Source organism: Takifugu flavidus, chromosome 18, assembly GCF_003711565.1.
Source record: "Takifugu flavidus isolate HTHZ2018 chromosome 18, ASM371156v2, whole genome shotgun sequence".
Classification (NCBI taxonomy): domain Eukaryota; kingdom Metazoa; phylum Chordata; class Actinopteri; order Tetraodontiformes; family Tetraodontidae; genus Takifugu; species Takifugu flavidus.
This window is the reverse complement of record NC_079537.1, coordinates 7,793,943-7,818,571: the sequence shown is the minus strand read 5'-3', so window position 1 is coordinate 7,818,571 and position 24,629 is coordinate 7,793,943. Positions and strand designations below refer to the sequence as shown.

Here is a 24,629-nt window from a genome sequence, read left to right as displayed (position 1 = left end):
CTCTGGCTTTCCTCTTTCTCAGATGTGTCCCAAGTGGTAGTGTTTGGTTACCAGGTAACAGGTCCAACATGAGGAAAGGTTCTGACGTCCCCCATGATCAACATCTTTTGGAGCCTGATTAGGAGCTTTTTACCCACTTCCAGCACACTAACAAACCTACATGCGTGTAAGCTGTAGAAGGTTACAACAGGAAAATCCCCAACCTTCTGCAACAACCAGCCCAGGTGACTGAGGTAAACAGAAGAGCAGTTGTGCCAGTACCAGCGTTGGGTAACTGGTTCTGAGTCAGATCTTGCGCCAGTCCCAGTCTGACTGCCTGTCTGTCTTGATGGACCTACTCCTGAAGGGGCCGTTGTTCATGCAGGGCTAGGTGCAGCTCTCCTCGCTCAGCAGGGTCATGGAAAGGTCTTGGTTGTCTCTGCCTTTCTATCTTCTTTGAGTAAAACTCAGGGATTTACGACATCATGGAACTTTAGAGCAGATTAAAGTCATTGCTCAGAATTAGCCACATGCTACGTCTAAGTTAAATGTTAAATTCAAGCTCCTACTACAAAATGCTAAAATGCCCACATTAGAGGTTAAACCTGAAGGTTTATCACTTTTGAGGACTTGAAATGTTTTCTTCTTTTTACAATATTAGAAACTTTTCCCATATCGACAGAGAATGTTGGCATTCTAATGCTTATGAACGTACAGTAGATCCTCGATAACTGTTTTAATATTAACTGCACTGGGGATTCAGTGAAGTAGGCCTAGACTGCCCCCTGGTGTTAGAAAAGAAAACGTCCAGCAAAACCTGCACTTGTCCTGTTTGTATAGTTCTTTAATTGTGCTTAAGGAAGCATAAAGTTTAATGTGACTAACATATATGCTTGATATTTAGTATCAGACACTGGCATTCAGAAAGTCAACAACTAGATGTACAGGGTGCGTTTACTCCACGTGACCGGTAGGGGGAGCTGTGGTTAAAGTAGGAGCCGGTCGTGGAGTTGCATCAGTTTCAATAATAGTTGAATCCTTTTCCAATTTAATCACATCAAGTCAAGAAAAAGTCAGGAAAATCGGTAAGTGTCATGAACATTAAGTTCTCAATTTATTCTGCTTTATAAAAAACTTTTTTTTTTCTAAATTTAAATACAATGAAAATGTCCATAACACCAGAAAATGTCAACACACCAGGTGCAAATGATGGATAATTATGAAGATGGCGCTTCATCAACACCGACTGCATTAGGTGATGTGTGATTAGATAATAGGATTTATGCATCCATTTTTGAAAGTAACGACCCCATTCTGCTTCCATCACCCGTGATATGAAGCTATGTTAATGTAACCACCCACAGAATGGTCACGATTATCACCAAACATAATGATGATGACTCCTCTTAGCTAATGGGCCAAATGGCGACTATGAAATGTGTCAGAATACTGTAAACGTCATTTTATAGAGATATAAAGCACAAAAAGGTACTAAAAGCCCTTGAATCAAAAAGAAACCCGGTTCACACAAAAACACTCATGATGTAATATGGCAACAACATAATGGAAATGAGGATGTTTATTTCATGTCACAACAACAAGGATAAATATTCCTAATATTTTATTTATAGCTCCCAGGCACAAATATGGTTAATGTCTCCTGGAGTGATTCAGCGCTGATATTTTAGAAGGTTTGAATGTTCCTAGACAGCATCATTAGTCCGTGTGGGGCTTAACATGATCTTTATATCAGTTGTTGCTACAAGAACTAGTTTAGGAGCTAAAGTGAGGCCGTGAATACGAACCCGGGGAGATTGACTAGAGGCGATCATGTGTTAGCAGCAGAGGGTGGACATGTTGGAGATGTGCAGTCCTGAAAGTGTCCTGTTGACACATCAGGACAGGTTTAGCCCAAAGAGTGCTGCTTTTTCAGGTTCTCTCGCCTCGCTCTCTCCTCCGGAGTTCTTCGGTACCAGCTCCTGTGAACAAAGAGACAGCATCAAAATGGGAGAGCTTTAAATAATTTCTTTGCTCAACTGTGTTAGAATCAGAGGTGCGAGCACAGTGGACAGTCTGGGCGTACAAAAGCTCACCCTTGCTGGTTGAGTTGGCCTGTCGGGGGTGAGGTTTGGCTGGACTTGACTCTGAGAAGAGAAAAACAAACCTTTTTTCCCCCCGGAATAAAAAGCCAAAAACAGTAATTGTATCTGAAGCTTGCAGCCACCTGTTTGTTGTGGGGCTCTTTGGCTTCTGCTGCATCTTCCTGGCCTGTGCGGGAGAGTCGACCACCCTGACGGAGCATCGGAGACATCACGTCCAATCGCTTTAAACAAATTTAAAATGACCTTAACGCCTGTCAAACCCGGCGTACCGTTTCTTCCTGTCCAGAGATCTCTGTGTGGCGGTGGACAGGATCACTCTCTCCTTGGGACATTTGGCCTTCTCCTGATGGACACCATGAACAAAGAACAAATTCAAATGAAGTTTCTACTCAACGGGCAGAAGTTGAAACCTTGTTTTTCATTCTTTCGCTGTCATTCAATGTGATCCCTGTCTACTGGGAGGCTGCTAGTACCATTCCTCGCAGCTTCCGCTCCGCTCGGAGCTCCCGGTCCTGCTGCAGCAGTGCTAATCGATCCCCCAGAGGCAGCACGAAGAAGATGTCATGGATGTCATAGAGGGCTGCGCGGAGCTGGGGCATAGAACACAAGCCTCTGTGAGCCTGAAGAACAAGAGAGCTCTGCGGTCTGTCGACGCCACCATCCTCACCTGGGCTCTGACCCGCTCCTGCAGGGAGTGATCTTGTGCCGAGCAGGCGCCTCTGTTCTGCGCTTCGGTCCGGAACGATCGGATGAACTCCTGCGTATCCTGAACACACGTATGCAGGCCTTTGTACAGGTTTGGTGGACCTTCGGAGGGATGCTTTTTTCAATTAAAGAGGGAGCTCACCACGATGGTTTGGCTCAGGTGTTTAACCTTTTCTGTTTTAAGGAGTCTGCGTGTGAGAAAACCCCGGATTAGTGCTCCGATTCGACAGAACGCTCTCTGCTGCTCTGCTGTCAGAACCTGGAGGACACAGTGGTGGGGGAAAACACTCGTTCTGTCGGGAACACACACTGTATTTGCTTTTGATAAATACACACCAGACTCAATCTCGCCCGCGGTTTACCGACGGCCCACGAAGACCCTAACAGAAAAACAGGGGACTGGACAGAGGGAGGGGACACCCTGGACTTTACAGGACTGGGAAAACCTGGAGAGAGAAACAGATTCTTTCTGTCCAGATCTCAGACGATGCACGTGGTCACACTTACACAACTATGGACTGTGACGTATTGTCCTCTGAATAAATAGAGTGAACATATAAAAAGCTAAAGAATAAAAGTACATAAACATGCAAATAAGCGATGAATCTACCTCTGCCAGGTGATCGCTCAGATGGTGTGCAGATTGGACTGAGTCCTGAACCGGAGGGGCTCACCGTATGACCCCTGTCACTCGGCGACCTACAAGTCCTCCCACAACCATCGCCGCTCATCTGCTGCACACATTTCTGCTCCATCAGCCGTCTCTCCGTCTCCTGAAACTCCTTCACATGTGCAGTGCACAAGCATCAATGTTAATTATCCTTTTTAGTGAAAGTTAAAAATACATACATTTCTCAGCTGTTGATTAAACTTTGAGGCGTAAATAAACAAGGCTCCTTCTTCTAATGGCGTCTAATGGTGCTGTTCTACATCCTCACCAGGTGGAGGCGCTGTTGCGCTTTCTCCTGCTCAGCCAGCAGCAGAGACATCTGCAGGGCATGTTCTTCCTCCAGACGCCTTTGCATGTCTTCCAGAGCCTGGACTCTCCTCTGCGTCTCCTCTGTGTTCAACGATATAAAAATGAAATAGATGATTTATGCATGTCACCTCTCACTTCACTGCTTTGATGGAATCCATCCGTCGTTTGTGAAGTGCTGTTAGGGTTGAGAGGTTACTCATTTCTCACTCACACTGAGGGGCGATTCAGTGTCTCCGTTGAGCATTTATGCTATAAATCCTGCAGCTTTAGGGGAAACAGCCATCTAATACTTGGATTTAGGGGGAAAACAACACTAAAATACACAAATCATTGGAAAACTCACCTGTCTGAATGTCCTGCAGCAGAGTAGCATCAGGAGTGATGTGAGGCCTCAGCAGAGAGGGTGAGGGGTTTTCCACTTTATACGTCTGGCTTACAGGGGCTGCAGCAGAGCGCCGGCTGGGAGGCATCCATGTAACTCCGACCATGAAGCGAGGAATCCTCTCCTGACTGCGGTCCACGTGTTCTGCTCTGGAATGGGAGCTACGCAACTGGCTGTCCAGTGTGTGGCAGCGCCGGCGAAACCCCGGAAGCAGATGATCCCGGCGTTCCTTGGGACTGGTGTCTGAGGCTCCAACGGGACTGAGGGACTCCTGCGTTGGACTGGCACCGCTGTGGCTGGGGAAGCCATTTCCGCTCCTGCTGACGCCGCCCACATCTTCGCTCAACGCCAACTCTGTGGCCCCTGGCGGAGGTTCTGCCACAGCCAATCCCACCCCCGACCTCCCTGGGTTCCTGGGGATGAGGTCTGCTGGCCCAATGGGGAAAGAAATGTGAATATTGCCAGCGGACACTGGCCGTGGTCTGCGTGGGCGGGGACGGGGGCTGCTGCTGTTCTCAAATGCCAGGAGGTGAGTATAGTGGTCAGGCTGCTGGGGTGTCGGGTGGTGGGGTGGGTGCTGAGGTAGGCCTACGGGGCTGTGCTGCACACTGAATCCAAACTCAACAACGGCCCCTGTCCTCTTGTTCTCCTGCTGAGGCGTCGGGCTTCCGTTAGCCGTGGGCACACTGGAGCCCTGCTGACTCTGTCCTTTCTTTACACACTTCTTCGACCTCTTAAGGAGGCTATCCACGCTCATGTCATCCTCCTCCTCCTCTTCCTCATCACTCTCCACCTTCACGACCTCCAAACCATTGCCAATGGGCATCTGGGAGGATGGAGGAGCATGATCATGGGACTGAAGGCCAAATCCTGGATCACTGGGGGGTCCAGGAGAGTCTCCAGAATCTTCACTTGGGGCCTGTCAGGCATCATTAACACAAACCCATTTCAGATTTGCGTTCCCTCTCAAAGTCCCTCTGTGAGGGGCGCTGTGTTACTGACCTGAGCCTGTCCCCGTATGACCTGGCCCTGGGCCGAAGGGGTTTCCCTCTGCTTTTTCTGCCTCTTCGCCTCCAGCTGGACCGCCTGATGTCTGAGCTCACACATCTCGCTCTGTTGCTCTGCGTTCAACTGGGGGAGATTTAAACATTTAAATATAACAATGTCTTATTCAAAGTGTTTAACAGCCACAAAGGGAGAGAACTGAACCCAAACATGGAAAAGTGGGTCATGAAGCTGGACCGCATTTGCTGGGTAAAGTCTTGAGAGGAAAAACCAAGTAAACGCCAACAAACGCACACTGGTCACTTTGTCACGAACCGCGAGGAACTAATTGTTCACGAGTCACTGGCAGGAATCTCCTGACCGACTTCATGGTGCTGCTAACCGATCGACTGCCACCGACTGCTCATCTAAAATGAACCCGACAGCTCGAGTGGTTCAGCTGTATGAGCCAGCAATATTCTGTCATTGTGAGGCTCAGAGGTGCAGGTGACACATGTTCTGAGGGAGAAAAAGACCCGAACGGATATTTTCTTGGGGTTTTTTTGTGTGTTTTTGTTCTTACCAGTGGTGAAAGCACAGCTCTTCCACGGAAACGGATGAGCGAGTGAGGCTTGAGGGCCCACTGTGGCTCACATGTCTTCTTGAATTCCTCTGACCCCTTTAGTCGGACCAAACTCCGCAGACAGAACTCCTCGTAACTCTCCATCTCAGAACACCCGCGCGTCCAAGCTGGGACTGGAAAACATCCACCATGTAGCTTCTTTGAACAGCTGTTTAAATTAGAAGGGGACAATATGGAATCAGGTGAAGGGTCAGGACAGCTTTAACTGGATGGGACCGGACTGGGCGTGTGCCGGACCACAAGACCTAAACTGGGACCGCAGGAGGACGAGGTGGAGACATTCGTGCAACATCGGCGGGTTTGTGCACAGTGATTTCTAATCGCACTCATCACATTCCTGTCATTCCTCCCTATCAACCCTGCAGCTAGCTAAGAGTCATTTCCGGGCATGCGAGTGGGGGCTTTTTATTAATCAATAGGACCCATCTATGAAAGCTGGCTGTCAGCAAAGGGATGTTAAAACAGATACAGTCACACTGGGCGTTAGCCAATGCGCCTTCCAGTTGTGTTCGTAGAGATTTAAACCCAATCGGAATATAAATAGCGTTTACAGGAAAGCTCATTTTCAGAAACTAGATCTACTTCAAATTGAGTAGGTTTGATTGCAGCATTCCGATGCTACAACCGTAGCATCACAGCGATTAGTTACAATGTCAAAGCAAAATAATTCATAAATAAAAGGGGAACAGTTTCATTTGAATATAGGACTCTGGCGGACGCGTATATATAAGATAAATGTGAGGCAGCCGCTCATTTGAGTCTCGTTTTGGAGCCAGTAAAGCCGTTTTCATGGAGATGTGTGCTAGGTTAGTGACAATTGACGCCCAAACGCGATGTCTTTCTTACCTTCACAGAGGTGAAAATGTTATATTTCCGTCGTCCAGCTTGCAGCTGTTAAAAACGCATAGACGCTGCTCGCAAACTACATAATTTGTCTAAGATAAGGACCTTATTCCCCCCACGATTCCGCTCTGTATCTCGGGTTGCTCCATCACCGGGTTGCACTCTTCCGGCCTCCAACAGCGCCTCCTAGCAACAGCACGTCGGTCGCGTCCCAATACAGTGAGCGACCTCCTTACATCAACTTGTCCTGAGGTTTGGGTACATTATTCTTAATATTATACACAATAAATATATGTATCGATATATGTTACAGGTTATGGTTTAATTCTGACGAACATTTTTTTTGTGAAAACGTCATGTAGGAAGCAGTGACAAGGGGTGAGACAAGAGCTAAATGGAACGCTATATTTGTCCAACGCCATGCTTGACTCTTTGTTATAGATTTCCTGTCCTATTGCCTTGTTTATTAAAGACATGCATGTCTAAAACTGCTCATTTCATATTACCTTGACTTAACACTTGCATTCCAGTTATTACATTTTAATTAGGTCATCATGTGTTGTACCTTTTAGGAGTTGTGTTTACTCACCATGATTTATACAAATTGTAGTATTTTCTTTTTGATTTGAAAGGGGAGCATGGACAATAATCCTTTCATCAATTGATTTGGTCATATGAAATCTCACTAAACGATGCTGACTATTTCAATAATACCAATAGTTAGTGGGCTCTATAACAAATGCTCTTATTTCATATTTTGTGATCACACAGAGGTTATGCTCAACATATTACAAAGGTTGTTTTTGTTGTTGTTTTATTTTATTTTCTGATATTTAAAAAAGAAGTGTCACGATAACCCTCTCCAGAGAGCCAGTGTTTAAGAAGCAAAGTGGTGTTTTAATCATAATTCTTCTTTAGGGTGATCAGGCAACTCTGCATGTACTGGCTGAGCAAAGCGCACATTTTCCTTGTTGTCTTGAAGAAGAGCTTCAATGTCACTTTCTGCAAAAGTTCTTTTCCTGGCGTCCTGTGATGAAAGATAAAGATCATGTCAGATCAACATCAAGCCTTATACATTTGATCAAATGCTCCAAGTTTACCTCGAAGGACAGGTGTTTCACCCCCACACAAGCTGTGGACTGCTCATAACACAGGACTATATCCAGACGCTTCAGCTCTTGAGTCAACAAAGCTGAGTGGATCTGCTCATAATGAGAGCCTGGATAGATATTTCAATGCAGATTATTAGTTACGGGGTAAAATAATATATTGTATTTAGGCAGACCACTATTGTTATTTTGCTCTTACCTAATAAATCCATGCAGGAGGACTTTATTTTGTCTTCAGGCACCTGTTTGTAGGTCAGCAGTTTCTCACACACATCCCCACTGATGAGCTTCTCAACGACTCTCTGTCTCTCTTCAGCAGGGACATCCTTCATTTCTTTCTCAATCGCTAGACAGCAGGTTGCATATATGTTTATTTAGTATTGGCGCCTTTAAGAAAATCAGAATGTTTCTAAATATAAAGCAAAGTGGTTGAAAAATTCCCCATTCAAACCCCTCAGGGGTTTTAAACTGCTGATCCGTGCTCTACAATGAGCTGCAAAGTTGTTCTCATACCTTTAGCTGTTGCCAGACAACTCTCACAATAGGCATCTGTTACAAAAGGAAACACTCAGACCAACTCAGGGTTTGGTGAAGCACAAATAGATATGAAGAGTATTGCTTTGTTTACTTACGGCGTTCATCGGAATGCACAGGAAGAACAAAGCCCGCATAGATTACAAATAATATGATTTTCATAGTGGGTCGGTAGGTAGAGCAAACAGGGAAAACACCCTAGACAAAGAGGCAAAGAGCAATAAAGTTTAACAAAAAGGCTTGTCTTTCACATGAAGTGGTCACATGACAAACAAGGACAAGGGGATCACATCACCTTCATTCCACAAATGACAGGCGACCAGTTTGTCAGGTTTTGTCTTCCGTTGCGAGAGCTGAATAACTGCTGGAGTTTTAGCAGTAAATAACAATATTACAAGATTTGCTGCAAGGTGCAGTTTTTAACCACGGGGGATCAAAAGGGGGAAGGGGGTGAATACCTAGGCCAGTGATTGCAATATTTGACTATTTAAAAAAAAAAAAATCATTTGTTGGCCAATGAAAGGGGTTGTATGATTATACCAATCTGCAGGCTAACCTAATTGATATTTTACATATCTTGTAACGAATTAGCGTTGCTGTACTCTTCGGTGGCCGCCGGGTGTCGCTGTTTAACACGCTCTGGACATTTTTACCTTGTAGGGCTCAACGCGTGCGTGTGACGTCATCGACGGCGTCTCAAACGGAAAATATGACCGCGTGCGGGAAAGCCGAACGTTAGAGCGAGCTCCTTCTCCCCCCCCGTCTGGTCCTGCAGATGTACAACTTATTTGGAAGCGTCAAGACAACAGAAAGAAAGAAAATCTGCGGAGTTTCCCCGGCGTTACTCAGCAGATAAAGCCACCATGTGAGTAGTATGAACTCCTGCGTTTAGGATCACGTTTATTTCACTGGCGTTGCCCTCAGCTGTCAAACCAAGCTAGGCGTCATCTCTCTTTTACGGTTTATTGGCGACCTGATGCTAAGATGAAGATATGTCCTTTAATGTTCATCCAACTCGTCCTTCCTTTTTTGATGCTTGTTTTTGTTTTGTTTACATCTTAAGAAAAGGCATAAACTTACTTCAGAGGCCGGTAGAAGCGGGGATACAGAGTTTGGCTTGTGTTTGTCTTGTGTTTGTGACCAGAACAGTAGCTGTAGCTGCTATGCTAATGTCTTCTTCTTCTTCTTTTTCTTCTTCTTCTTCCGTCTTTATTTAACTCTGCGGCAAAAAGTGCCACAGTGAGGTGATGACAGCGTTTCCTGTTCACAAACCCACCACAAAGAGCTGCAATACGGTTCTCAATGAAAAGCAACGTGGCATATTTATATTAAAGCAATAGTAAAGTATTGTGTGTTTGTCCCCCCCATCACAACATTAAGTGTTAAGCCACTTATGTTGCACAAAACGTACGAGTTCTGTGATTAACGATTAAACTGGTGGGTTAACGTTTTTTACAGGTCATGTTATTTCAACTACTCCCTTGTGAGTTTTAGCTCTTGCATTCATTAAACTGCTTTTTAAGCTCAGCCAACCAGCTCAGGTGAGTGACCTCCAGAAGTAAAGCAGGGCCAAGTCAGTAACTACGCCCCGCACGAAGTGTTTGTTGAAATGCTTCGGAATTAGCGGGCATGTGAGCGATTATGAACAGCAAGCTTTATTTCCAGGCAAAAACACTGTTGCCATTGTGTTTGACACTTGATGCGGTCTCAACCCCCGTTTCATGGCGAGTTGGGTTTTTTGGGCTTGTTGAGATGCTCTCAGCTACCAACTGAATCTGTCTTTCCTGTTCACGAGTGGTTCCGCTGGTTTGTCTCTGTTTCATTGATTGTTCAGCTGCTTCCTTCATACTTTGACGCCTGTGCTCCTGCAGCAGTTAATGCTGCTGTTAATCTTTGCCTGCTCATCATCTCTAGTTGATGTGTAACTGGCGCCTTTTGTTTTCATCTCTGACAAATCCTTGCGTTGCACTTTTAATACGCTCAACAACTAAAACTCCCGTTGACCTCCTGGCTTCGCTTGCTTCACTTGTCTGGGAGCAATAAAGGACCAGGCCAAACAGCCTTTTACACCATTTAGTTGTTGTCTTTGGGCCCCTGGTAATACAGGCACTGTTTGGATTCTCTAAGCTCTCATCTATGCTGATCGGATGTGTTTACGTTTTTAAGAAGGGCATCTTGCAGTTGTGAAGTCGCCTCTGGAGCCCTCTGAGCCGCCTACAGGCCGTCCACCAGCAGGGGGCGCCCCGGACCCGTTTGTTGATGGTTGGTGTCAGACTTGGGTACAACTATTTTACACATTTTCCCAGAATATTTGGCGCTTGGCGGTTGTGTGACACTGACTGCAAACATTTCTAAATGCAGAAGAAAACTATGTGGTAACATGACTTTGCGTTCATTTAGAAAAAAACAAAACCTTGTGCATCTATCGGGCAGTTTGTCAGATGCACATTCTTCATTACTGTTGGACACACAGTAAACAAGTACCTGCTTGTGCATCTGGAAAGATATCCACCAGGTATGCACCAAAAAAAGGGACGTTTACATCAATAGTTTCGGTCTCTCCGCTGTCCTGGCCTCTAATTACTAGAATCTAAACTAAAATGCTGCTTTAGTGGCAGTTCTGGACCCGGGGCTCCAGTGTTGGACCCTGGCCTCCAGCTCCCTGCACCAGTGCCGCTCTCCTCCAATAGATTTGAAGTGCGCGGCCCGGCCGACAATAGATCCCGGCGGTGGGAGGATCAGCCCGGCAGTGGGAGGATCAACTCGCCTGCGATCCTTCTGGCTTTGTTACGGTCGGGAAGCCATTTTGGAAAGCTGCTTGTTGTGCTCCAGCGGAACAGTCGGAACCTGCGTGCAAACTTTTGTGGTTCATTTTTCCCGATCCGAGCGTGGTGTCGATGATCATCCGGTCCGCAGCGATGGACCTTTAAGGTTTTGTGCGTCGGGCCGCTGGCGGAAGTTGGCGCAGATTCCCCCCCCCAGCTTGGATTATCCTAATAATAACATACACGGACTGTGAGCGCGCGGGCAAGTGTATATGTTAAACGACTCAATCATTTCCCATACATTAAAACCAGGCTGCGGGTGTTCTGCTGTGAATGCGCGAATGGGTTTCTGTGGTTGAGATTTGTCCTTGCTGGGCTCCTTTACTTCCAGACCCTGACCTTATATTCCTGGGTGATGCGACACATTTCCGCGTTCATATGCCTGAATTGTGATCATCAACCCCAGCAGTGCGCGGAATGTTTTGGATCGATGTAAAACGCGTGCGTGGATCCTCCGTCGGGGGGTTGTCCGGTGACAATCCGGTGCTTTTCTAAACGCATGGCGTCTAAATTCGGCACGGAGCAACGCGAGACTGTTTCGGGGGTTCTATGTCATCTGCCTGGACCTTATCAGCAGTTATTATTACACCGGTCCGGGCAGAGCTGGGGGGGCAGCCCGGGTGCGTGAAGGGCCCAGCCAGGACCAAATGTGTCAGTTGTTGCTGCTCAGACTGGGGGGGGGGGGGCTGCATGATCTCCAATTGTTGAACCTGTCTGCTTAGGTGTGAGCTCAAGGCAGGAATGCCTTTGATATTCCTGAGGAGGAACACCAGCGTGGTCTTGGGACTGTCCTGGTGCTGAGTCGGACATTTCAAATGGAATCCCGGCGAGTTTGAATGACTTGGCCTCAGATTTGAGGGCGATTATATGGTCCGCAGTTTTAAGGGAAGGTCATCTGTCTTCTCTGCTGCACGGGCTTGACTTCTCCTTTAATCCAGGAGATGAATCTTAGTTGTCCTGCCTGTCTGGCCGCTCTGAAGCAGTTGTTAGGGCACGCTTGGTTCCTGGCTCTAAACTGACCTTCCTTAGCTTCCAAACTAGCTTTGCTTTGTACAGATTCTGGCAGTATCGCGGCGAGCACATTTGCCTGTTTACAAACTGAAGCGTCTGCTCTGGGAACCAGTGCTCCCACACCAGTTGTTTCCCGCCCATGGCCTGGAGCCCGGCCCCACCCCTCACTGTGGTGCTTGTTTCGTAATACCGTGGCGCTTACAGCACTAGTCTCCACCGACACCGTCTGCTTTCCTTCAGCGGGAGAAGACCGCCGTCCGTCCCGTCTCCAGCGGCGTCCGGAGCCTCCCGACAGAGCCAACATGCAGGAAGAGGTCGGCCAGCTCCGTCCGCTGACAGTGGCTGTGTTGTGTTGTTGGTAAAGGGCCCGTCCAGCAGCTCGTTAGGGGCCTGCCCGTGTGTGGCGGAGCGCAGCAGAGAGCCAGGGAGCTCGACTCGGGGAAGGGACAGCGAGTCTCGGCAGAGTTTTGTCGTCGTCGCGGTCGCAGTTCGACTTTTGCCCGTAAATTCCAACTTGAGCTCACAGCAGAACCGAAGCGGCAGGCTGAGCAATGTGGTTTTGTGCCCCCGCCGTGAGCGCGGGTGGAGGGTTTCTGTGCTTGTTTGTCCTCGTCCAACATGTCCGTCTGAGCTAAAAGTTGCTGTCCTTTGCGTCCTGACTGTTGCAGTCTAAACAAAGAAGAATGACCATGGATTTTTCGCAGCTGCACACATACACACCCCCACAGTGTGCTCCAGAGAACACCGGATATACCTATTCTCTCAGGTGAGACCCCTCCGCTGTGCAGCCCCGGTCTGTCCCAGGACATTTGAGTAATCTGCTGCCTGTCGCCGTCTCACAGCTCAGAGAATTAACACGGAACAAAACTGAAAGCTGAAAGCGTCCCTGACAAACCTGCCGCTCTTATTTGCTTCAGTCTCAGCGCTTGAATTGTGTGTCCTCGTGGTGGCTTTCCTCTCCGAAGCGTCTTTTTACTCTTTTCATATTTGTTATTTCTGGAGATTACTACTTTGCAGAATCGTCCCACACTACTTTGTTCAAGGTTACTTTTTATTACGTTGGCTTTAATCTTTGAGGTTTTGGAGTCGGTTATTCTGTCAATCCTGTGGCTTCAGTGACTCATCTCCATGATTCAGCCTGTGCGTGTGTTTATGTAGTTTTGGGGCTCGCAAAGCCTGAGCTGTGGTTGGTGAAACGCAGTAATCTTTCCTGTACTGCCAACCCCTCCCAGTTCGCTCTTTATTCATGCATCGTTGTGCTGAGCTGCTCATCACAGAAGGTGGGGCAGACTAAAGAAGCTCGGGCAAGAATGTTTGTCTTACCCGGTGACACTCCTGCTTTGACAAGCTGTAAATGAACAAACACACCTACAGTCTTGATGATGATTGGAAGAAGCTACAACTTCATGTATAGCAGGCTAGCAGCTAGCCAACATCAGTCCTTTTGTGTTAGCTGTAGTGGAGGTATCCAGTTCTGTGTGGTTTTCGTATTGTCCCACTAAAGATTTCAGTTCATGTTTTTTTCTTTCTTTATCCTTCTTCTTAACAGAGGTAACATAAGTCGAAAGGCTTCTTTGATTCTGACAAGTAGACCGAAAGGCTCAAACAGGCTAATTGTGTTCCCTGCTAGCTTAGAAGCTATTAATGACCCTCAACCCAGCCTTGATCCAAGGATTACACTAAGAGTTTATGATTCTTGACCAGCTAGGTGGTTTTTATTAGCGTGTGTGTGTGTGTGTGTGTGTGTGTGTGTGTGTGTGTGTGTGTGTGTGTGTGTGTGTGTGTGTGAGTGTGTTACACTAAGTGGTTAATGAGTCTTGGCTCTCCTGAGAAACTCGACTCTGTGAAAGCTACCCTAAGGCACATGTATTCTCCCAGCTTATATTTCTGCTAAAGAACTTAACTGTTGCTCAGTAAATATTGTTTTAAATAAATCGTCTGCTAGACGGCTGATCTCTGCAGAGGTGTGTGTCGCCTGCAGCGTGCAGACAGGCGAGGGTCGGGTGACAGAAAACCGTTGGCCCATCTGTTGTCAGAACTCAAAGGAGCAGTGGCAGCTTCTGTGGCGCTGAATAGTCCAGGAATAAAAGCAGAGAAGAGGTCAGTCTTGTTCTGCTTCTGCCTCACACATACCAGAGAGGTCCGGGAGCACAGACCACCCGGCTGGAATTCACTACGATATCGCCAGTGTGCGTCCAGTCCTCATGTTTCTAAAATGCTTTTGGCAGGTTTAATGTCTCAGAAATAAAGCTTCAATATTTTGAATGTGGCTTTATGTTCCAACACTGCAGTACAAACATATTCTAGTCGTGTGCTCAGTCGCTTTAATACACTTTAACACATACGCTTTGGTTTACGAGCATGAATTGGGACTAAACCGCCACTGAAACGAGTCGTACATCATTGTTGAGTTGTGATATTTCAGGGGGTTTGTGCAGATTTGTTGTACTCTGAACGTTGAGCTGTTGCAGTTGTGTTGACTCGCGTAGCCGCATGCATATTTGATGGTTGTAGAAGTGGGTCAGTGGGGCTGGGCGACACCACAGGGTTCTAGTTTAAGAAAGAACGCTGCACTGATTACAGTCAGGACATTTGCAATTAGCTTTGTGTCAAGTTAATTAAGCCCGGAACATTTGTGCTGTCATGTTGTGATTGAAAGTACCGTTAAAGAAATGTATTTAATGGTGGAGTGGAGAGAGCAGGTCCTCCAGCAGGAGCACGTGGGACGTGACACCGCAGTGTTCCAGGAGAGCGCGGCTGCCAGTTGTTCTGCTGCAGCTGTTGGTTCTGTACATCAGCGGAGGGCTGATCTGCATGTGTGGTGTTATTGTAACCCAGATGCACGTCAGTGTGTGTAACAGGGCTCCCGTTGTGCATTACATCTTCTGTCTACTTGGGACAGTTTCTGAGTGTGTGACAGCAGGTGAGAGGGTTCAGAAAGGGCTGTTTGGAGGAGGAAAAGGTGGGACAACTGCACTAATCCTGGTCACAGGTCTGTCTGAGACCCAGCTGTGGACACATCGGACGTTGAAATCCACGCCGTCTGTGCTCCCTGTACCCTGTGCAACCAGGGCAATTTTTACTGCTCCTATCTCTTTATGTGTAACAAGATAGGAAAAGAATGTCCGGAATGTAAATGTTAGAGCTGAAAACACAGTAGCAGATAAGTCCCACATGTTTACCAGGATTTTACATCTGATTTTTTGTCTGAATGACTTCAGAGTGAACGCCAAACGCTGTGGTCCTGTGAAAAGATTCCAGGGGGAGAGTGAAGCGGCAGTCCTGGGAAACATCTACAGTTGTTTTTAATACAGCCTGTTGTCATTAAAAATAATAGCATTGCGTTTTTCTGCCCTCGTCCTCTTTGGATCTCATTTATGGCCATTGTTCTCATCATGCAAAGCAGGCAGAAGACGGGTGGGTGGGTGTCAAGTCCCTCAATGGTGACAGGCCCCCCATGCAAACTGGGCAGCATGTGCAGAATTCCACCACAACATTGTCAGTCATGTTGCTCTGTAAAATGAAGGAGACAACAAATGAACTGTGCTTCACCGAAGTGTCGGACGTGTTGTCCTGGTTTGTGGTGCAGGCATTGTCAGATGTACCCACAGAGAGTGGGAAGACTTTCAAAGCTCTGCTGTTATGTAAGGAGAGATTCCGGGAAGCTGAATGTCAGGATGGAAGCGCCTTCTCTCTCTCTCTCTCTCTCTCCCAGCCCCTGTCTCTTCATCTCTTTCTTTTTCACTTTCTCTATTTTTATCGCCGATGTGGGCCGAGGGAGCCGCCCGGGAGAGGCAGCATTCAGATCAGTCCTGATACCCACTGACGGGAGGCTCCAGATTGGTCCAGTATTCATTTTCCTGGACGGAGGGCAGCAGAAGTCGGCTTCACTGTCGCTCCGGTCCTGTGTTCAGAGCAAAGCCGGTCCAGGCAGAGCGGTGACGAAAGAACGTAATTGGCTCTGCGTTGGAGCGTAATCCTCGGAGTTTAGCGCGAGGGCCAGCCAGTCTTACACACATGCACACGTGCACGTACACACATCAGGGCCTGACGGCAGATTGTGCTCAGTGTAGCGTTGATGGGTCTGGCCGTTGCCCTTAGGAACACTGACTGAAACCGCACCGCTCTTGTTTACACTGGGAGGGGCCGCCCTTGTCAAGTGCTAAACAGGAAGCTGATCTTGTTCTTCCTTTTCATTCACCTTTATCTGCATGTCTGTGAAGTTTATTTTGTCTTCACCTAATGTGGAAGAGGGAATGCACTCTGTTAGCATGTTAGCGTGGGTGAATGTGTTCCTATATAACTTTACATATATGACCCTAATTTTTACAACTTTCTAGTGCTTTTGCACATGTTAGATCTCTATTTGATTTTTATCTCAGTGGACCTTTTTCTTTATATTCCTTATATTTGATTGCTTTGGGGTGTTTTCTAGTGCTTATTTGTCCAGTTTTCCAGATACATAATCTTTTGTCTCCCATGTGAGTGAGTCACTTCCTGTTGGGCTTCCTGCTGGTGAACATCAGCTCTTTAAATGTTTTGTTGTTGATTTAATTTTATAGTATACTGTATATAACATTTCTGTTTGAGGATTAAATGTTATGCAATCACTTTTATTTAAAAAGCATAGTCATTTCCCTGGATTTCCCCCCACTTTACTGACCCTCTGTCTTGGTTTCAGTTCCAGCTACTCTACAGCTGCCTTGGAGTTTGAGCAGGAGCACCAGATCGCTGCTGTGTACGAGTCGCCCAGAATGTCGCGGCGAAGCCTGCGCCTACAGACCGGTGCAGGTCATTACGCCAGTGAGAATGTAGCTGACTTCTCCCTGGGTCAGAGCACCACCAGGAGAGAGACGAGGTAAGAGCAACAACACGTGTGTGGCCCTCTCTCCTCCCCACAGTGCTCAGCATGCCTGTTATTTCTCCTCTGCCTGCAATTTAACTCCCTCCTTGTCTTTTCTACCTGCTCTCAGGACGCTGCGCAGTAAAAAACAGCAGTCCAGTTCTGGCGGCCTGTCTTTGTCTCTGAGCCAGGCTGCCACACCAAGGAAAACCCTCTCCTTCTCTGCAGTCAACACCCCAGTCAGCAGCGGCATCGTTGAGGAGAGCAGCGCTGTGACAGATGCCGCTCTGCTCACCGGTCTGGAACAGTCCCGCCTGAGACAGCGAACGGTCACCACAACAAACACCTTCAGTTGTGTGGACGGACACTCGGGTGAGTTGTGAAGAACATGGTATAACCCAGGTTCAATTAACCGGATTAACCGGCCGTGCTGCTCTGTCTCAGGGAGGAGAATCTGCTCCGACCACAGATCAGGTGTCAACGGTGACACCGGCACATCAAAATCCCACTCCATCGCCAACGGATACATCTGCAAAGAATGCTCTTTTCACTCTCAGAAGATTGATTCCTTCGTCGCGTCGTCACCTCAGCTGGGACGAGCTTCCTCCGACATTCTGTCCTCATCGTCATCGTCGCCTTTCACGAGTATATACTCCAGAGACCGAAGTCAGAGGAAAAAGACCGGTGAGGACCTGCAGCTGCTCTTCTATATGTTAACTTTATTCACACAGATGCTTATAAAACATAAGCACTTGTCACTATAAGAGTGTGATTGTGTCTCTGTCAGGTGTCCTGAGGTCCATATGCAACACATGTGTCCGCTACAGCAAACAGAGCCTGGCGCCGTTCGTGTCTCTGCTCACCGTCATCTTCAGCAGTGTGGTCTGGCTCGGTTCACAGGCCCGGGCCTCGACTGGGAAAGGTAAACTATGTCAGCGTGCTGAGTCATGCTCTGATTCACAGGAAGGGATAACAGGAGGGTCAGTTCCTTCTTCTACATCTCCTCGTTCTCATCTTTCCATATCCCCTGTTTTGTTTCTCCAGCTGTGTCTCAGCCATGTTTTTGGACTAACTGATTGTATTATTGGGGCTGATTTGTCCGCAGGTGTTCTGGCCGCATTTACAACCTCAATGAGACAAGCGATGTCCTCCAGCTTGGTCCAGCTGCATCGGTTTAAGGAGAGCACTCTGCACTGGTTTATGGGTGACAGGAGCGGTGACTACGAAGAACGAGGTACTGGCTTCTGTTTGTACCTTTGACTGCTTTTAATAGTAAACTGATCTGCTCCTACCAGTCACTCTGATGCTATGTGGTTTTGTCATGATAGTGGCATCTCACTCAAGTTTCTGTGGAAGCATCAATGTGAAGGGCCTGATGACAGAAGACGCAGCCCATCTTAAACTCAACGGCTCTCTGTGTAAGCAAACTGTCGAGCAAACCACACCATTTGCATACATCTGACTTTTTCTTGCGTCAGCCATGAGTGACAGGCTCAATTATGGGCGAGACCTGTGATCAGAGGGCGTGTGAACCACATTCACTGCTGTGCAGACTGTTGCGACATGTTACTTGACCTCTAAACCGCCCTAAACTTACTGACTGACTCAATTGGCTTCTTTGAGATTTTGTCATCCAACTCACTATAAATTTAAATGTGTATAAATTACACACTCTATCCAAATTAAGTGGAGGTTTTGCTTATACAAACAGCTTAAGTGCACAGAGAAGATCGTGCACAACAGTCTGCTGTATTAAAAACAGGACCTAAGAATTATTATGCAGCACTAACAGTTTATATGCATTTCAGTTGACCACAAATGAACCCTATTAAGGAACTATTTTGCTGTTATCTGGAGACCTGTTTGGGCTTTATTTAGCTTTGCTTATTCATTTATTATTTCATTTTTAGCCCTTTTGTTTATTTGCTGAGTTTTCTTTTTTGGTTATTATTTCTATTACTATTCATTTACACACAATTTGCTTTTGTGCTTCTTTTGTCTTTGGTTTGTCTGCTCTCCATCACATGCACGCGCAGGCGACGACTGTAAAGGGAAGCAGCATGCAGAGACACACAGCAGCCTCCACTCACAGTCCTCCAGGCTTCATCACCTGGCAGGGGCACTGTGGAGCGTCCTAGCTTACGCAGGTTAACCAGCTCCTTATTTCACTTAGGGAACAGCCTGTAGACAGACAGCACAGCCCATAATCGGTAGAGATGAGTGGGGCCATTGATAAATAGATCCTGTTTCATCCTATCTTTTAGGCCATTGCCTCCTCCAGCCGGGTCACTGTGTGGTGAGATCAGGAAAAGTGTTGGGCTGTGGGGCTGTGACAGCTTTCCAGAGCCTGCTTTCACTGCTCTGGATGTTTCTGACAGCTCCAGGTTGGTACAGGTTTATCTTAGGAGTGCATCTTCACCGTCTTGCACATGTTTGATGGCACTCATGCTCACTTTCCTTATGTATTTCATGGTCATTAAATGTCTACAGTGAAGGCAGTGAGGAGACTCCTGTGGTTTCTGGCAACAGGATGGTACCAGCTGGTGTCTCTCATGTCTGTTTTCAATGTCTTCTTTCTCACACAGTAAGAGAGCATGTTATATTATTTGTTCATGCAAATAATAACACTTCCTCTGGATTCAGTTTCTGTTTAGTTACCAAAGACAAAGAAGTCACATATCTGTAATGGATCTGGACCGATGGTCTCATGTTACAAGTTTGATATAAATTTATTTGAGCCGAGCTAACCCTCTATTCTTAAGTGAACTGAAATAGTCTTTTAAAGCATTAAACGGTAAAATGGAAGTAGTTGCTGCCCCCATGTGGACAAATATGTCTCAGATGAGCCTGGTCTCCAGCTCTTGAATCCAAGACACTTTCTAAAGCACATGTTGTTCATTTGTTGCTGTTCACCTGTTTTCAGGTGCCTTCCCAGACTCTGGAGGCTTCTGCTGTTGCTTTTGCCCCTTTTGCTCCTGCTGGGTGAGTTTATGCCAACGTGCAGCGTTATATTTTTGTGCCAGCTGTGACCCATTTCAGTGAGCACATGCAGAGGAGGTTGAGTCTCAGTGGGGACGGGAGATGTCCTGACTTGCATGTATGCTGCAGATTTAGGCCAAAGTCTCCCTTTTAACCAAGTATATTTAAGTATACCCCGATCCTTTGTGATTATATTTTCCCTATATGGTTTGTAATTGAATCTTATGAATAAATGAATTTACGATACAAATGAAACGGTAAGGCTCTCCTTTGTCAGCTATGGCTTTTTGGGCTTTTTTAAACATTTACCTGGTCACACATTGACTTGTTTTGTATGTATGAACTTGTTTCTACTTTTGTTCTCTATACAGCTTTGTGGTTTTGGGGTCCGTCCTCTGCTGCCCTCCTTGCTTACCTTCCAGCCATCAATCTGACTGAATGGCGCCCAGTTTCGCCCACATCTGTTTCGACACCAGAGACCCCGATTGGGCAGACCCCAGCAACCCCAGCATCACAAATACCTGTAAGAGGCACAGATACAACTGCAATTACAGTGTTTCTAAATGAATCATTTTGATTTGTACATGAAGACTGTATTTTTACGCACGATTATTTAAGCATTTTCTTCCTCAGTCCGTTCTCCCCCCTGTGGCTCTCACGGGTGCCGACTTGGAGCGGCTGGAACGTGTAGAGCACCAGCTGGCTCTGCTGTGGGAGCAACTTCAGCAGAGAGATCATAAACAGGACGAGCGTCATGGCAACATTTTGGGGCTCTACAACACCTTGAAGGAGCAGCTCCACACTCAGACGGACAGGGAGAGTCTGGGCCTATGGGTGTCCTCACTGCTGGACCAGAGAGTTGGCGTCCTGCACGGAGAGCTGGAGCAGGAACAGACACGAAGAGTTCAGGTAAGGATCCAAGGGTTAGAGATGGCCCGCTTTACATGCTTCACATTCACTGTAATTCTCCTCTCTTCTGTGCTCTGCAGAGTGAAGAGCAGCAGGAAAGACTGCAACAGGGTCAGGCCACACGGTTAGCTGAGATAGAGCTTCTGCTCAGCACTCTGGCTGCCAGAACTCAGGTGTGTAGAGCTGGTTCACTGCCCCCTCCTGAGGAACAAACCAACTGCAGATGCTGAGGGTGCCAGAAAATAGTTTATTTCCATATATTTGTGTACATCGAGAGTGTGTTCTGTTCGTGGTCCTGCTATCTTTATGAGACTCCTTTGTGTGATCTGATGAGATTTGACTGATATCTTGTAGTCTTTAAACGTCATTGGCTTTAATAGTACTTCTATTGTCTGAATGGATTCTGGTTGTTTTTGTTGGTACTACAGGAATCGGCCGTAAGCGTTTGTTTTGGTCGCCTGTCACCTTTCCATGCCTAATTTGTGTGTTTGACAGGAGGTGCAGCAGAGGCAGAAACTGTCTGAGCAGGAGAAACAGGAAAGCATAAAAGAGGCAGCGTCTTCAGCAGCAGAGACTCTTCCTCTCAGGTACAACCTGGAAGTAACCCTGATTTAGTTGAGCTTTATTTAAAGCCCAGGGTTTGACTGCTCACATGTCTCTCTTTCCCTCAGTCTGGCTGTGAAGCAAGAAGACCATGATGCTTTGCTGGTGGAGGTACAGAGACTTGAGGCAGAGCTGATTAAGGTCAGGCAGGACCTGCAGGGCGTTGTGGGATGCAGGGGCAAGTGCGCACAGCTGGACACACTTGCACAGACGGCAAGTAACGAGTAACAAGTTCCAAGTTTACGGCAAATGTAAGACAATGATGACATGTGTGCATCTTATTCTCCCCCAGATATCAGCCCAGGTCTCAGCTCAGGTACGGAAGGAGTTACAGACCCTCTTCTTTGGCAGCAGCGGGACAGGAGAGCTTCCTGAGTCTCTGCTCCACTGGCTGTCGCAGCGCTATGTCAGCACACCTGACCTGCAGGCCTCGCTGGCCTCGCTGGAGATGGCCATCTTGAGAAACGTGTCCCTGCAGCTCGAGCAGAATCGTGCCACAACCCTCGGTGAAGCCGAATCCCAGGCCAAGACCATTTTTCACAGTGTCAGTGGGGCTGTCCAGCACACGGCTGCTGCTGAAGGGCTGACAGAAGAGGTGAAGATGTTACTGGCATCATTAGCTCTGAATAAACCCTTTATCTAAGACTCCGGAATGCTTCATCTTGTGTGTTTTGGTGTGTCCCCCAGCACGTGAAGATTATTGTCCAGAACGCTTTGCGGCTCTACTCTCAGGACAGGACAGGCCTGGTGGACTATGCCCTGGAGTCTGGAGGTAAGAATCACAGCAGTGTTTCTTCTCTAATCTAATGTCCATCTGTTATGTACAGCAGACCTTGGTATTAGTCTGGCTTGAGGTGTCAACGGGAGAAAATCGGGCTGTTTCATGTGTGTTACAGTCTGTCGCCCTACGTGGAGATGTTTCTGTTAGCATTAAAAATAAAGTTTCCTCTAAACTGACATGAACCGGTTGAGGCGCTCTGCCTGCCCATCTTTGAGCACAACACAGTTCCGTCTGGCTCATTCCCCCGGTGACAGATGGGTGTAAGATTGACTTCTCCTGTAAACCTGCAGGGGGCAGCATCCTCAGCACTCGCTGCTCTGAGACATACGAGACCAAGACGGCCCTCATGAGTCTTTTTGGCCTTCCACTGTGGTACTTTTCACAGTCTCCACGTGTTGTTATCCAGGTGAGCTTCGCCGTTATAGAAACCACCCTCATAGTTAAGCTGGGTCTCATATTCAGTAAATACCTTCCTCTCCAGCCTGATGTGTATCCAGGTAACTGTTGGGCATTTAAAGGCTCCCAGGGTTACCTGGTGATTCGCTTGTCCCTGAAGATTGTTCCAACATCCTTCTGCCTGGAGCACATCCCCAAGACCCTCTCTCCAACTGGAAATATCACCAGTGCCCCGCGTGACTTCACTGTCTTTGTAAGGATCTGAAACCTCACGGCTGATTATTTAACGTTGAGCAGCCCTCAGGGCCGAGCACTGATGGTCAATGTGTCGTACAGGGTCTGGATGACGAGTACCAGGAAGAAGGGAAGCTGCTGGGCCAGTACACCTACCAGGACGACGGGGAGGCACTGCAAATGTTTCCGGTTATGGTAACTGAAGAAGCTTTTCAAACCTGGTTTTTATTAGGGACAGTTTAATTGCAGCAACATGGTTTGATTGTTTTCCTTTTTTTCAGGAGCAGAACGATAAATCGTTCCAGGTCATTGAGGTGCGGGTTCTTTCTAACTGGGGGCATCCAGATTACACCTGCCTGTACCGTTTCAGAGTGCACGGAGACCCCCAGCTTCAGTGAACCGACCGCTGACATAAAACCACATCGCATCCTTTCTGTACATAGCTCCCACCAACCTCGTCCCGATGCAGACTGGACAGCCCAGGAAGTTTGTGGATGTTTTTTAATGAAAGATATGAAGGAGTCAGAAGCTAGATTGATACGGAATGTGCTCAGAGTGAAAACAGGAACGTCTGCACGTGGACGGTGGGTGTTGTCATCCCATGAGAGGAATAGGACTGCTAACGATGCCGCACCCCCGTCTCCATATATGATTAAAGGAATCTTGCACTGACTAATTCAGCCAGTAATGGCTGGATGCTTGAAAAGACTTTTTAAAGATCCAAATCTACTATTTCTCCATGTGTCAGCACACCCTGATTTATTCTTTTATCCACTGTTTATGTTCTTTTAAGAGGATTATTTTCAGGAGAAAAGCCACTGCATCTTTGCCTCCATGACTGTCCACAGGCGTCAGGATTCTGGAGCGTCATGCGGGACATGAATCATTCTTTCTCATAGCCATACCTGCTTTTTTTCCCGTTGTGCTGAACATGTTACATTTTTTTTAAGGGTTTGCTTTGACAAAATTCGACCTTTAACAATATATATAACTGAAGGTCATTGTGTTCAGAGTATAGGCGGCTCTTCACGTATAAGTGTATAAGTTAAAGGTCAAACGTACACTTTTCCTGTTAAATGCATCCCCGAACTGCATGAAATTGTGCTTCTGATGGTCTGAATTCTGTGCCTGGAGATCAAATATATAACAATACACAGCTTTTGCAATAGACATTAATTATCAGTACAACTGCAAATGAGCTAATTTTCTGCTGAGTCTTTCAGGACCTCATAATGTTGGTTGTAAACGTCCTCTCCACATGAGCTCCCTCTATTCTGAACCTCTGGAGGAATGTATCCTGTATATTTGTTTATAGTTGGTCCTTTATATTGCTTTTGTCAGTGTTGCTTTATAAAGAAAATCACTGTTAAGTATCATTGTCGTATTATCACCATTTTTTTGTTTTTTGGGGGGTATTGTGACAAGATGCACTGTAACGAATATTTAGTGGCACGTCTTCAGTTTGTTTTAAAGGAGATATGGGGGTGTGACTCATCCATTTTGGTCACAAATACACAAAAAGTGTCATTTGTAATATAATTTGAGAATTTTATTTATTAGCAGGTCAGTTAGTAACTGCAAAATATGATTTATTGCAATGTATATTTTGTCAAACGCTGTTCAGTGCATTTTGAAACCATCTCGGGACATTTTTTAAGATAAATGGCTATTTTTGTTCAGTCATAAAATGACTTAACTGCTTTGGAATATATTCCAATAAAGACTTTAATTTTGAACTCTGGATAACAAAATGTAAGATGATGATATTTGAAGAGAAGGATGTTGTCA

General features: G+C 46.7%; 3 protein-coding genes across 15 annotated transcripts; 1 reads left to right on the top strand and 2 right to left on the bottom strand.

Annotated features, from left to right (window-relative positions):
- Positions 1-1,065: 1,065 nt before the first annotated feature.
- LOC130514406 (centriolar coiled-coil protein of 110 kDa-like) lies at positions 1,066-6,819 on the bottom strand. The gene is made up of 14 exons (XM_057013962.1): positions 6,621-6,819; positions 5,715-5,922; positions 5,150-5,278; positions 4,109-5,066; positions 3,725-3,846; positions 3,397-3,568; positions 3,123-3,232; positions 2,929-3,045; positions 2,749-2,847; positions 2,555-2,671; positions 2,351-2,424; positions 2,204-2,269; positions 2,073-2,123; positions 1,066-1,958 (listed from the first exon to the last, which is right to left on the bottom strand). The coding sequence occupies exons 2-14, from the start codon at positions 5,856-5,858 to the stop codon at positions 1,886-1,888; spliced, it is 2,232 nt and encodes a 743-aa protein (XP_056869942.1). The 5' UTR covers positions 5,859-5,922; positions 6,621-6,819; the 3' UTR covers positions 1,066-1,885.
- Positions 5,969-24,577, top strand: sun1b (Sad1 and UNC84 domain containing 1b). Of its 9 annotated transcripts, none has more exons than XM_057013961.1 (23): positions 8,966-9,125; positions 10,427-10,522; positions 16,778-16,954; positions 17,070-17,311; positions 17,384-17,623; positions 17,727-17,861; positions 18,045-18,173; positions 18,268-18,357; positions 18,976-19,086; positions 19,204-19,323; positions 19,430-19,523; positions 19,863-19,921; positions 20,290-20,441; positions 20,552-20,827; positions 20,908-21,000; positions 21,323-21,414; positions 21,499-21,643; positions 21,723-22,025; positions 22,118-22,202; positions 22,502-22,617; positions 22,693-22,860; positions 22,944-23,036; positions 23,123-24,577. In XM_057013961.1, the coding sequence occupies exons 3-23, from the start codon at positions 16,851-16,853 to the stop codon at positions 23,237-23,239; spliced, it is 2,964 nt and encodes a 987-aa protein (XP_056869941.1). In that variant the 5' UTR covers positions 8,966-9,125; positions 10,427-10,522; positions 16,778-16,850; the 3' UTR covers positions 23,240-24,577. The 9 variants fall into 9 exon arrangements, with proteins under 9 accessions (XP_056869934.1, XP_056869938.1, XP_056869941.1 ...); XM_057013955.1 differs by lacking the exons at positions 8,966-9,125; positions 10,427-10,522 and adding exons at positions 10,999-11,287; positions 12,765-12,862; XM_057013952.1 differs by lacking the exons at positions 8,966-9,125; positions 10,427-10,522 and adding exons at positions 11,020-12,410; positions 12,765-12,862 and having other exon boundaries at positions 21,735-22,025.
- Positions 7,415-10,404, bottom strand: LOC130514409 (uncharacterized). Of its 5 annotated transcripts, none has more exons than XM_057013967.1 (8): positions 9,341-10,404; positions 8,914-9,029; positions 8,556-8,624; positions 8,359-8,458; positions 8,240-8,275; positions 7,926-8,072; positions 7,718-7,836; positions 7,415-7,644 (listed from the first exon to the last, which is right to left on the bottom strand). In XM_057013967.1, the coding sequence occupies exons 2-8, from the start codon at positions 8,944-8,946 to the stop codon at positions 7,519-7,521; spliced, it is 630 nt and encodes a 209-aa protein (XP_056869947.1). In that variant the 5' UTR covers positions 8,947-9,029; positions 9,341-10,404; the 3' UTR covers positions 7,415-7,518. The 5 variants fall into 5 exon arrangements, with proteins under 5 accessions (XP_056869947.1, XP_056869949.1, XP_056869950.1 ...); XM_057013969.1 differs by having other exon boundaries at positions 8,556-8,621; XM_057013970.1 differs by lacking the exon at positions 8,556-8,624 and having other exon boundaries at positions 9,341-10,400.
- Positions 24,578-24,629: the final 52 nt, after the last annotated feature.